Source organism: Acinonyx jubatus, chromosome B3 (genome assembly GCF_027475565.1).
Source record: "Acinonyx jubatus isolate Ajub_Pintada_27869175 chromosome B3, VMU_Ajub_asm_v1.0, whole genome shotgun sequence".
NCBI classification, from domain to species: domain Eukaryota; kingdom Metazoa; phylum Chordata; class Mammalia; order Carnivora; family Felidae; genus Acinonyx; species Acinonyx jubatus.
The window spans coordinates 110,579,684-110,594,819 of record NC_069386.1 but is presented as its reverse complement, the minus strand read 5'-3'; the positions used below and the strand labels follow the sequence as shown (position 1 = coordinate 110,594,819).

The following is a 15,136-nucleotide window of genomic DNA, read 5'->3' as shown; positions in this document are numbered from 1 at the left end:
AGTAATGTCCTCTTCTTTCCTAATCTGAATCCTATTTCTCTCCTTCCATTTTAGCTTAAATTCTACTTGTACAAAATTTTTACTGATTAATTAGCTTTCTCTTAATTGTCCTCTTTAAAGAAATCTTCTGGCTGAACATTTCTGATACTAGATTTATAGTGTCTTGATTTGTCAGGTGACTATTTGGGGAGTACATGTACATTAGCACTCACTCAGTGAAGCTCAAGGTGCTTGATAAATACTTGTTAAACTATTACTTGTTAAAATAATACTTGTTAAACTAAGAAAAACTATAAACACTTTAATTTTTAGCAAACTGGTAGCTCCTAAATGTTGTCTATGCTCTGAGACATATACTGCTTTTTAATGGATACTGTAAAATAATTATAAACCCCAGAATAAAGTGAGCTATTACAAAAAAGCTACCCTGAATCTCATATATCTCAGCTTTTTCAAGCCAAATTCCAAGAAGTTTAAACTACAGAGGAATTAGGGACCTAAAGAAAATAAACAGGTTCAGGTAGGATATAAAGAGGTACTTAACGCAACTGCACTAATACTCCACATTCCTCATATCATTTACACTATAAAAATTCTTAATCTTATTCCTTCGTCTCATGCCTGAAAGTAGTAGTGGGGAAATGCTGACTGATATCTTTATTTTTTAGACTATCCATGAGGTATGTTAGTAGCTAACAATAGATACCTGAAGTACAAGGGTTAGTAGGAGAAATATTTGGGGCTGTCAAATCTAATTGGAAGTAATAGATAATATTAATTAAATGAGGAAGAAAAAGGTAAGAAAAAAATAAACATTTACCAAACATCTACAAAGGTGCCAGGTTTTATACTAGATCATTTTACATGCATTATTGTCACTAGTTTGGATAACCCTGGACAAGTCAATTAATTGATCTGTGTCTCAGTTTCTCCATCTATAAAATAGATGTAAACCACATGCCTCGTATGGTTGTTTTGAAGACTAAATTAATTAACATTTGCTTAAAACAGCTGCTAACACATAGTAAGTGCTATATATAAATATTAGTTATTATTATTGGCTACCTTTATTATCTCAACCACTAGAAACAACAACCTTGAGAGGTAGGCATTAGCTAATTTAGTAAATGAAAAAAGTGAAGTTTGAACATGTTAATTTGCCTTAATTTCACAGTGGTAGAGTTGGGATTTAAATTCAGGTCTATCTGACTCTATGGTGTTAGTGTATCCCAACATGTTAAGACAAAGACATGGAAACATATTTCTTATGTCCTGGGCTATTTCATAAAAATTAAAGGAACAGATTAAAATGGCATAAATTATAGCCATATCTGACCACAGAAGAGTGATATATTTTATTCAATCTAGTTTGAAATGTTTCAAGTGCAAGGGTTTCTGATATTCTGCTTTATCAATTTCATATTGTTCAGTTACCCTATTGATACAGAACAATTTTAAGAAACTCAAAATCCTAGTTCAATACGGTTATATTTAGCTTTAGCACATATGACAGGTATTTTATTTTAGTAAAAAACAATCATAGCACTACAAAATAAACTCTAATATTCATAGAGTTTTAGAATATCAGTATATGATATTTTTCCAGGGAAAGAATCCATGTTTCCTGAAGAGTATCATATATACTTGAAAATGATATAATTTAATCAACCTGTGTTAGTGATTAAATTTTCTTTCAAAAACAGAAATTATTAGGATATTTTTTGGTATAATACAGGAATTTTTCTGTCAAAATGTCTGATGTTAAGTTTTAGGTGAAGCTGTTAAATGTCAGTTCTCACTGATTTTCACAAGTCACAAATTGAGAATCATTAATGTGTAGTCAGTAACTCAGGTCAAGGATGTCTCCTTCATTTTACTTACAGAGTATTGTTATTTTTGAAGCATTATAATCAAGAAAGAAAAATGGCTAATGACTGCATAAAATGATACCTGGCTTACAATACACTCACACCTAAATGATGAAATACATGAATTCTGACAAATTGATTATAAAACAAATTTTATAAAATAAAAAAATTTTCTTTGATTTGAGATTTTTGTGAAAAAATTTCTAATAACTTAAGTGGAAAATATTTGTGGAAAGGATTAGATAGTAATTTGTTCCAAAGAAATATAAATACTATAGACTATACACAGAATATGCCTTCTAGAATTCATAATCTTTTCCTAGAAAAACATCCTTTGTACCAAATTTTCAGTATTCTGTTCCCTTCAGCATTGGTCATTTTGTCAGATGCTTCTTCAATTCCATAATGAACCATAAGAATCCTTTTTAATGAATATCCCTTATATCAAAATTTATAGTTTCCTGAAATTTTTGCTATTTCTCCTTTTGCTTGATTGTTTCATCATGCCCAATTATATCAGGACACTTGTTAGAAGGTACTGCTAAGAACAACAGTTCGAAAAATTTTTAAGAGTGAGATTTTATTTAATGTATAATAAATCCATTACTTTGATCAGTTTAGAAGTTCAAAATTTTATATATTTTTAGAATAAGGGATCTTTTACTTATGTTATACTGTATATTGAGACAACGTGGCAATATACTTCATTATGGCAGAAAAGCATTTTTCTTTGCTCCTTCTAAAATTAAACATTTAAGAAATGAAACCCAGTATCATTTCAGATTACTAAAGAGAAAAAGATAAAAATCAATTTTTAAAAAAGTCCCTAAAATATGTGAGTAAAGATGACATTGTCATCCAATAGACCAGGGGTCAACAAACTTTTTCTGCAAAAGGTCAGATGGTAAATATTTTAGGCTTTGCAGGCTATAAGGTTTTGGTTGCAAATATTAACTCTGCTGCTGTAGCCACAAGCAATACACAAAGGAATGAGTGTAGCTGTGTTCCAAAAAAACTTCATTTAAAAAGGACACTGAAACTTAAACTTCAAATAATTTTCATGTGCCACAAAATACTATTCTCCTTTTGATTTTTTCAGCCATTTAAAAATACAAAATCCATTCTTAGCTTACAAGCCACATACAAAAACCAAACCAAATCAAACCAAAACAAAAAGGCAGGCTGGATTTGGCCTATATGCCTCATTTGCTGACTCCTGTAACATATTTAGAATTCTTAAGAATAAGGACCATGCCTTATTCATTTTTTAACTCCAGCACCCAGCAAGTATGGCAATGCATACATATTAAGGATTAAAAATAAAAAGTGATGAATGAATGAGAACTAAGATGTATGCTGGGCTTCTGTTTAAATATATATATTTATATATACTTAAATTATATTAAATAATTTAACATTTTCTAATTTACCATAACATGTGATCAGAAATTGCTTGTTAATTATATATACACATTTTTAATGCTTCTTGATCTTTTATTCTCTTCTAGAATTTATGTGTAAAAAAGGGCTTGACCTCAGTAATATGTCCTTAATTATACTTTTTACGAATAATAAGATTCTTTAAATAACAATTTCAAAAAAATAATTAAAAAAATAAAAATAAATAACAATTTCTATTTTGGACATAAGTTGTTTACAACTAATAATGGGACATGATGAGATAATACTTTATACAGCAATGAATTCTTATGTTCTTTAAAAAAATGTTTATTTATTTAGTGAGTGGGGGAAGAGCATGTACTCATGCTCACAAGTGGGGGAGTGGCAGAGAGAGAGAAGGAGAGTGAGAGTGAGAGTGAGGTGGTGAGGGAGAGAATCCCAAGCAGGTTCCATGCTACCAGTGCAGAGTCTAACATGGGGCTGAAACTCACAAACCGTGAGATCATGACCTGAGCCAAAACCAAGGGTTGATGCTTTAACTGACTGAGTCACCACGGCAACCCTGAATTCTTAAGTTCTATGGAATTTTATAATTACTAGCATTCACCAATGCCAACAGATTATCCAACCTTTGTCAGATCAGAGAAAATAAAAATTATTCTTAAAAAATGAAGATTTTCATATCAAAATAAAAGTCTAAAAAGTTGAAGGGAGTAGATTATTATGCTATTATATATAAGCTTTGATAGTATCTCATATTTATTAGAGGCAGGGAGCAGGTCAGCCGGCATGTAAATATCAGATGAATCATATTCTAAGCCACAGGGCCTAAAAATAGAAACAAACTCATAATTTAGGAAAATCAATTCTTATTTCTATATATGAACAAAGGAAACAGGACATACTTTACTGAACGTGCTATTCCACTTTTCTTTTAATATACTTGGGAAGAAACCCAAGTCTATAAACTTTTCATGTTCTCTTGGGTTCATACCCACAGACACTAAGTTTAGATTGCTTTATTTCATTTATCCAGTTTTGGAGGAATCCAGTTTTTTCCCTAACAACACACATATTCCACAAACATTTGTCCTTTGTGTTTGTAGATTAAGCCAATTGTCAATTACTGACTATAAAACATTAGTACCTTGATAGAGAAGTTTTATTATTTTACCTTAATAATTAATATTTGTGTTTTCTATAACTTCTCACTATTTAAAAAGTTTTGCAACTGTAAACTGTACATAGTTAAATGTAGTCTAGAAATAGTTACTTCATTTTTCAGGTACAACTATCTAAGACATGTTAAAGACAAATAACTGTATTATGACAGAACTCAAATTATATTTATGGATTCCTAGAAGATATCCCTGTGTTGTATTTTAGATATCAGAAGAATGGCAAGTATTAAAGTGTGTAGAGAAAATGGGAAATCAGTAGAACTATTTCTGGTTGGCCTTACATTGCTTTCATGTTTGTTTATTTTTCAAAGGCATAAAAGTTCTAAGGACTTTGCTGTAGATAATCATACCATATGTATATGTAAAAAAGATATGTAGTAAAGTGAACCTATTAAGAATCAAGATATCTACAATCAGCTAAGTTACCTATTCTCAAAAAAAAGATATTAAAAAGCCTTATTTATGTATATTTTTAACTCATTAAAAAAAAACCACCCTAATACAGCTCTACACAGGTAGTTGTTATAGGCACATATAAGAATTTAATTTAGGTGCTCTAAGGGGCACCTGGATGACTCACTTGGTTAAGAAACTGACTCTTGATTTTAGCTCAGGTCATGGTCTGACGGTTTGTGAGATTGAGCCCTGATGTGGGTTCTGTGCTGACAGCTGTCAGCTATGAGTCTCTCTCCCTCTCTCTCAGCCCCTCTCCTGGTCACGCATGCATGTGTGTGCACATGCTCTCTCTCTCTCTCTCAAAATAAATAAATATTAAAAAAATATATTTAAAAAACATCTCTAAGATTTTAAGTTAACTAAAAGACTTCATTTAAGGGGCGCCTGAGTGGCTCAGTCGGTTAAGCGTCCGACTTCGGCTCAAGTCATGATCTCGCGGTCCGTGGGTTCAAGCCTCGCATCGGGCTCTGTGCTGACAGCTCAGAGCCTGGAGCCTGTTTCAGATTCTGTGTCTCCCTCTTTCTCTGACCCTCCCTGTTCATGCTCTCTCTCTGTCTCAAAAATAAATAAATGTTAAAAAAAAAAGACTTCATTTAAGGATAAAGGTTTCTTAATTTCGGATATAATGAGACATACAAAGTCAGGGAAAGAGACTCTTGTCAATTAATGGCACTAAAAAAAATGGATGGGATAGACAGATATTAAAATGGTAGAATTTTAAACCTCTATTTCACATGAAGATGAGAAAGATAAAATATGAAGCTTACTATATCAAAATTCAAAAAATAATTTAACAAGATTATAAAGATTTCATCAATACATTTAAATCTACCATAACACTGTTTTCATCCTTTTGGTAGTTACATACAAAAAAATACTACCAAATTTGTCCACTTAGTGTTTATGTAGCAACTAATAATAATAATAATAAAATTAACCCTTATAAGTTAATCCTTGCATATACAGCACTTACTAAAATGCCAGAAATAGTTCTCACTGGATCCTCACAGCTCCCAGTAGGTAGGTACTTTCGTTTACCTCACTTTATAGGAAACTGAGGCACAGAGTAGTTCAGTAATTAGTCTATGGTCACCCTGTTAGTAGCAGAGCCAAAATTCAAAGGTTTACATTTTCAGCCTAGCATTTTGGTATTAACTTGACACTCCACAGAAAACAAAATACTTAACTTTGTGTGCAAAGCATTCCCTCCCAATTAAAAACAATGTTGTTATCTGATATAAATTCTATAGTAACTTTTTTCTGTTTTTTCTGTAATAAAAATAAATAGTATGAAAATCTCAAACCATCACACAAAAAACAGGGACATATAAACCCAAGGCCATTTACTTCAAATACTTAACACAACAAACTCCAAAAATCAAGGTCTTCACATATGTATGTAATTTTCTTACAAACAAAACACAGACACACCTCTATAGGAGATGGCTTCCCTTCAATTGTACTTTTTAAGTTGGTCTCACAGTTTAAAAGAAATGTAAAAATTGGCCAAAGGACCATTTCCCCATAAGATTCAGAAGCTAAACTAATTATGTAAGAATGATTTCTTTTCTGAGCAGTTGAAATTAACAACTTCCCAATATAACTCTATTCTGATTGCTTTAAAAGCAAACCATTTTATTTATAAGTCTAAAATTAGAATAATATCCAAAAAATTGTCACGATTTTTACATAGACGAAAAGTAAATATTTTACACTTTGTTTAAAAAAATGTCCATTTTCATATCCCAGAACAGTGGTTTTCAAAGTCTGAAAGTATGGTCTGTAGACCAGCAACATCTGCATCACCTTGTTAGAAATACAAATTCTTGGGACCCACTGCAGATTTACTAAATCAGAAACTCTGTGGGTGGGTCCAATAATCTGTTTTGATAAATCCTCAGCTTGAATGTGGTGCAGGCTAAAGTTTGAAAACCACTACAGTAGAGTAAGAAGGACAGTAAATATTTAATAGATGCAGAGTAAAAGTATCTTGCTGTTAAGTAAACAGTAGATAAAATTGTGTTCTGGTTTGAAAATAGAAGGACGTACTTAATATTAAGTTGAAATTCAGCCAGCAAACATTTTTTTGGGAGGTAAAGAAAACAGTATCACAAGTGGTGATATAAGTTTGCATATGACTCTGAGGTTTATGGCTTCCTTAAAAAGAAAAAAGACTCTCCTGTATCACTGAGCACGGCCTACTTTTCATTTTCTCCCTTAATTTTTCTACTTATGCAAAGGTTTAAGGTGATTCTTGTGGCATAAAGCCTAGATATTAATTCTGCTTTGGCTTATTAAATTCTGCATTTAAATTCATATTAAAATTATGGAATATGTAACCCTTTCTCTTCAAAAGTACTATAAATTTGGTATATGTATTCTATCACAATTTCCTGTGCTTTGAGACCAATGACAAGGGTATCTGAAGAACAGAGATATCAGATACATTTTGAATTACATTAACAAAACACATTAGACCAGATGCCATGCTAAGAATCAGAGTTCTGCTATCACCTCCTTTGGCAATATGTCTGAAGTTCAGCTTATATCACAGTCCACTGAACAAATGCAAAATTACTTTCTGGACCAGTTCAATCTTCCTCATTTTATATCATGTCTAGTATAAGTCCAAAGAAAAGTAGTCAAAAAACATTTTTTTATATAACAATGCTTCCACAGAACAGTTTTTACATTCTTAGAACCACAAGTCTTCTGTTCTGCCTAGCAACATTATAAAAGTAATATAAAACATAGTAAAAAAAGATGAAAAATAAAATGAATAGCCTACTCCTTGAAAAAAGAAAGGCACAGACTATCTCACCTCTGGAGTGACATCTCGTGGTGCAAACCCTGTTCCTCCAGTTGTTAATATCAAATTAAGTTCCTTTTCATCACACCAATCTATCAGGGTTTCCTGAAAGAAAACAATAGTATTGTCACACGCAGAAGAACTTACCTGCCCACTCAAAACATCCACATACTCAAATACTTTATATACCAGTGAAGAAACACACATTTATCTCAGCAATCAACACGAAATTCTGAAGCACAATTCATGGAACATATTTACTATTGATCAAAACACATTGCTATTTCTGTATTTATTTTATGCAGTATAAAAATAAAGGAAGCATCAAATTTTTAAAATAAATGAAAAAATGAAACATAGGAAATATCAGAAATTAAGAGCTTATAAAAAAGTCTAATGTTGGGTATTTGATAAAATCTCAGAGGGAAAAACAGAGCATTCCAATAAAGATTATAAATGGACTCTGGTTTTTTGATTTTTCCATTTTTCTCTGTTTAAGTCTGTCCATATCTGATAGTCTGGGATAACTTTATCTTTCTTTCCACATATCTGCAATGGTTTGTGAAATAAGTTTGGTGTGAAGGTTGGATATTGTTCGATCAAGATTTTGTTTTTATAACTATATAATAACCAGACACTTGGAAGTATGAAGAGGATAGGTAATATAATAGTGCTAATATCCTGATCTTTCTGAGCAGTGGTTCAACCAACTGTGTCTAAGGTTTAAAAAGAGAGTAGGGGTGCCTGGGTGGCTCAGTCGGTTAAGTGTCCAACTTTGGGCCCAGGTCACAATCTGACAGTTTGTGGGTTCAAGCCCTGCGTTGGGCTCTGTGCTGGCAGCTCAGAGCCTGGAGCCTACTTTGGATTCTATGTCTCCCCCCTTCCCTGTCCCTCCCCTGCTCACTCTCTGTCTCTCTCTCAAAATAAACATTAAAAAAGTTAAAAAAAAATAAAAAAGGGTAAAAAATAGGACTGTAACTTATTAATAATTTTCCTTATTTTTAAACGTTAGAGAAAGATCTCTGTTTAGCATGTAGTATCTCTTATGCTCTGACATTCACTTTTTTTTCTATTTAAACGAAATAAAATGCCTCTGTATTAGCTTGAGAGTACTATCCTGGTTTTGCATAGCTATTTCTTTCACTTCCAGTTAAACATCTATCCATTCTTCTATCTATAACATGGGCATAGATAGATGAAATGTTTTACAACTTTAATAATGGTTATTTCTGGATAGATGTGAAGTACATTTTAATTCCTTTTTATTTTCTTTTGAATTTTAAAATTCTTTAAAATCTGTATGTATTATTAAAAAATAAAAGGATTTTACAAATTGAACTTCCTGGTATTTGTTCTTTATTTAGATAGCCAGCACATTAATGTCTCATTTTTCCCTCAATTTTCAGCCAGCTCAGAAATAAATTTTATACTCAACAACTATGCATATTCTATACTGTGGTAGGTTAAATATAACCACATATTCTTTATAAATCCTCCTGTCAAGAGGTAGAGTCTATTTTCACCAATTCTGCATCTGGGCCAGACTTGTACCTCTGATCAGGGCAGAAATTATGGTATATGAGTTCTGAAGGTTAGGTCTCAAAAGGCCTCAACTCCTCTACCTTCACTCTTTTGGTAAATTTCTCTTACCATGAAAGGAAGTCCAGTCTAAATAATGGAATGAAGAGAAAACATGTAGAGAGAAAGCTTAGCAGAATAGAAAGCACCAAGGGCCCAGACACCCGAGTGAGGCCATCTGAGTGAGACACCTAAGTGAGCCTCAGTTGAGTCGACCAATTATTTCAGCCACATGAATGACCCCCAAGTAAGACCAGAAAAAGATACACTCAGCTAAGCCCAGCAAACCCACAGATTTGTGAGAAATAATAAATCATTGTTGTAAGACACAAAGTCTTGTGGTGGTTTCAATGGAACAATACAGTACATATAAAATTACTTTCCTAGTTAGCATCTTTGCATCCTCCTGCTGTTTTCAATTTATATTTTATTGTATTTTATTAGTCATAAGTCTACACATCCTTTACAAGAATCTTCAAAACAGCTTTGAAAGTAAACCTGATGTGAATTAGGTTTAAATAAATTGCCATGAAGACTCAATTTTAACCATTCAGTTTAAGAAACATACCAATGCCTAATACGTGCCAGGAAAATGTGAGAATGAAAAAAATGTAAGACAAATGGCCTTGATGTCAAAGATCTCAGAGGTATGAACAAATTAATACGGCACATCAACATATCATGGTTAGTGCTATGAAAGAGGTATGATCATCTTAAGAAAACTGTTTTACAGATATTACAGGTATTTATGAATATATAACATTTTCTTTACCAGAATGAAAACCATCATTACAGAGATTTTAAGCAATATTTTTCTCTTGCCCAAGACTAAAGAACCCCCAAAAGAGAAAAATGGGACAGTAATACAGCCACCATTCAGACATCTACCTAGAGTCTCATACTCATCTATTACAATAGATATTTTTTCTTTTCTCTACATTTATTGATGGAAACATGAATCACTGAATTAAGTAGACCTCACCAATATAAAACCATTTGAGAAATGTCATATTTTCTTTGGTTTATTAAAGAATCTGATATAACCACCTAAGAAATTCCTATCTATACTTAATGAGACACAGCTTTAGGACATGTCAGTAGTCTCCACTGACTCTTCCAGACAATTTATTCCTTGTGTGTATTATCAGGCATCCCTTTGGGATAGCATTTTTCATATTTTACTGAAATTTACTTGTTTACATGCCTCCTCCTCTATAAAAGTGATCTCCAAAATTCTGATCATATATCTGTATACGTAAAGCAAATTCTGAATGTTATGCTAAAAAATATTCAGCATGCCACACAAAAAGATATTTAAAGATGACATAATATTTAAAATAGCTTTTGTTTTGGGGCAACTGTGTGGCTCAGTTGGTTAAGCGTCTGACTTCAGCTCAGGTCATGATCTCACAGATCTTGAGTTTGAGCCTCACATTGGGCTCTGTGCTGACAGCTCAGAGCATGGAGCCTGCTTCAGATTCTGCGCCTCCCTCTCTCTCTGCCCCTCCCCCGCTTGAGTTCTGTCTTCTCTCAAAATTAAATAAACATCAAAAAAAATTAAAATATATTTAACAAATGTGTTCAAAAATCCACTAAAACTTTTCTAAGGGAACATTTTTAAATGGATAGGGATATTGTTTCCTAGTTTTTAAGTGTGCAGTTATTAGTTTTCATAAATGACAGAAATACCATTTCCATGAACAAAATAACATAATGCAAGCAGTTTTAAGTTATCTAAGTATCTTAACTTAAGCATGCTTTTATATTTTAGGAAAATTTTCCTAAGGTCTTCTTTCATGTCTTTTCCCCAAAATTGTCTACTAAATTAGCTTAACTTCTCATTTATTTTTCTAGGCAGATTCTCCCATTCCTTGTCTGTTATCTCATCTTCAATTATGTTATCTGAACTAGAAATCTCCCTCTCTGGTCCTTTCTGGCTTTGAGAATCTACTCCAAATCACTTTAAAATTAGCATTCTAAAAATAGATTTCTTTAAAACCTTCCCCCCCAACCTACTTTTTTCCATTAAGACAATATCAACCTATTTCCCAAATATTTGTTAATGTAGTTGAAGCTTTCACCAAAACCTTCAAAAAACAAACTCAAACAATAGTTATCATTTACTAGAGTAACACACTTGGCAAGTGATTACTTAAATGAGAAGTATAAGGGTTCCTGGCATATCTGGGGATTGTAGACACAAGGTAAATAGGTGTTTTCATCCAAGGAGTATCCACGCATTATTTTTCATACATTCTTATTTTATATTTGCATTTATATAAACATTATATGTATTTATAACATATATTCTTAAAATATACATGTCATGTTTATATAATCCTTAGAACACTTCCTACCTAGAGAAGATCCCCAAATCAGGATTTTGTTGCATTTCAAGTTACTTTTTGTTATTCTCACACCACCAAAAGTGTCAACCCAGGATGCCTTTTCAGGCTAATTTTATAATTTTCCTCCTGAGAAACAGGGCTTCTCTTTTACTCAAGTGGACTGACAGCTTAATCTTTAGACCAATTTCAGTTTAATTCTATTCATTTAAACATCAAATACTATATTATTCAAATACTGTGTGTACTGCTTATAAAGTTATTTTAGAGAATGTGAATGATTGGAGTTCTATTTATTGTTTACCTTAATTAATGCAAAGATCCTCCAGTTATTGTGTCAAATGGTTTTGAATAGCAGATTACTATTATTCCAGATAATGCTTTTTCTGTACTTTATAAATGCTTTTTATCAATACAATTTTCTCAGCTTTACTAGATAACAATATATTAATCCTCTCACTTTTGAAATAGAAATAAGTAGATGTAACTACATCACATGCCTACTTATTCAAAAATAATTATTTTGTGCTTAAGTATCTCTAGTATATTGTTCTGAATGAAGGTAACTCAGGTCCACATTTTGTACTCATCACAATAGCATGCGAACAATGTATTGTGATGAGGACCTAAACTCAATTCCTTCACAGAATACCAAGGATTTGCTCTTATTGATGGAATCTCACTGGTGCAAATTAAACACTTGGCAGAGTACTTAACACATAATAAGTAACTGGTAAATAAATGGTTTCTTTTGTTATTTTCTCAACATTATTTATGCCAGAGTTACAGTGGCCTAAGTGTGAGCTTCTCCACCACTTTAACCACCTTAGAAGACCCAAGTAGAGTCAGGGTTCATGGTACTCCTTTTATCACTAACTCTGAGAGGCCAAATATTGAAATATTTTAAAAGGGAAGATTCTGTAAAACAGAACAATTAAATGATTTACAGAGCTAAATGGATTGAAGAGATACTCTTCTGGCCTTTTTATTCTATTTTCCCTAAGGCCTTCCCTGAACTTAAGAGCCAAATTTTATGCATATTGATATTCTTCAGTGATTAATATAATAGGTGACCTGAATAAATGGTGATGGTTCTACTGACATAAAGCTTGGTCTAAGATTGGACCTCTGAAGAATTGGGAATAAGTAATTAAAGCCATAGAATAATAAATCAAGCACATTATGACTATGATTCTGATAGGAATCCTCAGGAATCCACCAAATGTAAGAAATGCAACATTAGAAACCTGGTAAATATTAGCAGTCACTACACCTCTGAGAGGGCCCAGGAAACCACAAATTTACTTTCTGTCTCTATGGATTTGCCTATTCTAGATATTCACAAAACTGAATTCATACAATATGTGGTCTTTTGTAACTGGCTTCTTTTACTTAGCATAATGTTTTCAAGTTTCATACATGTTGTAACATTTACCAGTACATCATGCATTTTTTTTTTCAAAAAATGTTTATCATGGTAAAAAAGTTATATAATAAAACTTGTATCTTAACCATTTTTAAGCGTACAGTTCAGTGACATTACACATTACATTCACAATATAGTGCAATTGGCACCACTATCCACTATCTATTTTTGAAAACTTTTATCACCCCAAACAAATCAATATTCTTAATTCAGGGTTGGCTTGGTTATTATAAAACTTTATTTTCTGAAATGGAGTGCTGAAAAAGTTGGTTTTAACAATTTCTGTTTGTTTCACAGTGTTTCTATGGAGGAATGGGAGCTTTGAACTCCAAAACTAGCTATTCTACTGCTCATTATTAATTCTAAATCAATAGATAATCTTTCTTAAGAAATTTGCCAAGAAAAACAGTACATTACCATTAGTATGGCCACTATCCTGTACCCAAAGATTATTTTTTGAATAAGAATTATTAATATTTTCATTTTCCCTCTATTCTACATATAATTCCTACAGTATAGTTCCACTAATAAACAATACCAAAACTTTCTAAACACAAATAACTAGGCATGAATCTTACTGGTTTAAAAGCTAATCCAACGTACTTTAAAGTTTTATTTAATAACTATACATTTATTACATGATTGCACTGTCATTAATCTTAAACTGGTTCATGTGGGACCCTGAAATTAAAGATAAAAAGGTACTTTCAAAACTCTTTAAAGCAATTGTATTTTTCAGTTCTACAATTTTCACTTGGTTCTTTTTGTTTCTATTTTTTCTGCAAAGACTTTATATCTCTTCATTCATTACAAGCATATTTTCCTTTACTCCTTGAGCCTGATTATAGAGCTGCTTTAAAAATCGTTGTTAATTGAAATAACTGAGCCATCTTGGGGTTCGTGTCAGTTGATTATCTTTTTTGAGAATGGATCACATTTTGTTTCTTTATGCGTTAAATAATTCTGGACTGTATTCTGGACATGCTGAATGATATGTTGAAGAAACTCTAGGTTTTGTTATATTGCTTTGAGGAATGTTGATTTGTTTTTATTTTAGTAAGCAGATGACTTGGGTAGACTCAACTGCAATCTCTGTCTGCTCTACAGTGATGGCAATTCAAAATTCAATTAAGTTCCTTTAGCCCCAATTGCAGTGTTTGTAGTTTACCCAGCACTATCATGGTTCGGAGGTCAGCCAGAGACCTAAGGGGCTTATTTATAGAATTTGAAGATCTACTCTTTGGCTCTCTCCCTTTCAGGATATCCCCACCCCTCCATCAGTTTAAAGCATCTGTGCTTGTCCCAAACTCTGTTCTTCTAGCCAGTAAGCTTGTAGGTTTTAGCTGCCAAATACACCAGACTGGGACCTACTGTCAGGATAAAAGTTATACAAATGGGGAATTCAACAAGAGCCTTCTTCCAAATGACACAATCTTCTTGCATTTGGTTGCTACCCAGTGTTTTCAGATGGTTATTTTTTGTTTAGTTCAGAGTTTATAACTGCTATTTGTGATAACAGATGAGTCTTTCGATAGGAGCTACTGAGCTATACTGGACTAGAGCTTCCCCTTAAAACACTAGGTATTTTATTTATCAGTAAAATTTAGTACCACCTCTATGAGTTTGGCATTTAAAGCCATTCTACTCACTGTTGTAGAATAGGCAATATGAAAACAAAATGAGTGGCTATGTGAAAGAAATTTGATTAAATGTATCATCTGTTTTATAATTGTAAAGTAGGTTCTAGAAATGATATTTGGTGAAAAAAGTGTTTTATATTTCAACCTATTCCTATTTTTTATTCCATTTTTAATTTTTTGGCCCCACATGAGAATATTCTTTGTGATTTTTTTTTTATAATTCCAAAAAACATGCTTATTAAAAAGACAAAAATAACTCAATCAACATAAAAGGTATAATGAATTCAAAGTTATTAAAAATTTAGCAGAGATAGCCCATTTTAAATTTATGTCAATCATCCTTTCACACAAATTTCTATAAATAAATAAACACACATGCATTTACAGAGATGCACAATGCACACACAGGTATTTTTAACTTGTTTTTTTTTT

The 15,136-nt window shown here is 32.2% G+C and overlaps 1 protein-coding gene across 17 annotated transcripts in view; it reads right to left on the bottom strand.

Moving 5' to 3' along the window:
* Positions 1-15,136, bottom strand: part of GPHN (gephyrin) — a 618,401-nt gene that overhangs the window by 310,505 nt on the left and 292,760 nt on the right. For all 17 annotated transcript variants that reach the window (XM_027065952.2, XM_027065956.2, XM_053224579.1 and 14 more), the window contains exon 4: positions 7,728-7,820. In XM_027065952.2, the coding sequence (XP_026921753.1) occupies positions 7,728-7,820 (93 nt within the window). The remainder of the gene's footprint in view (positions 1-7,727; positions 7,821-15,136) is intronic.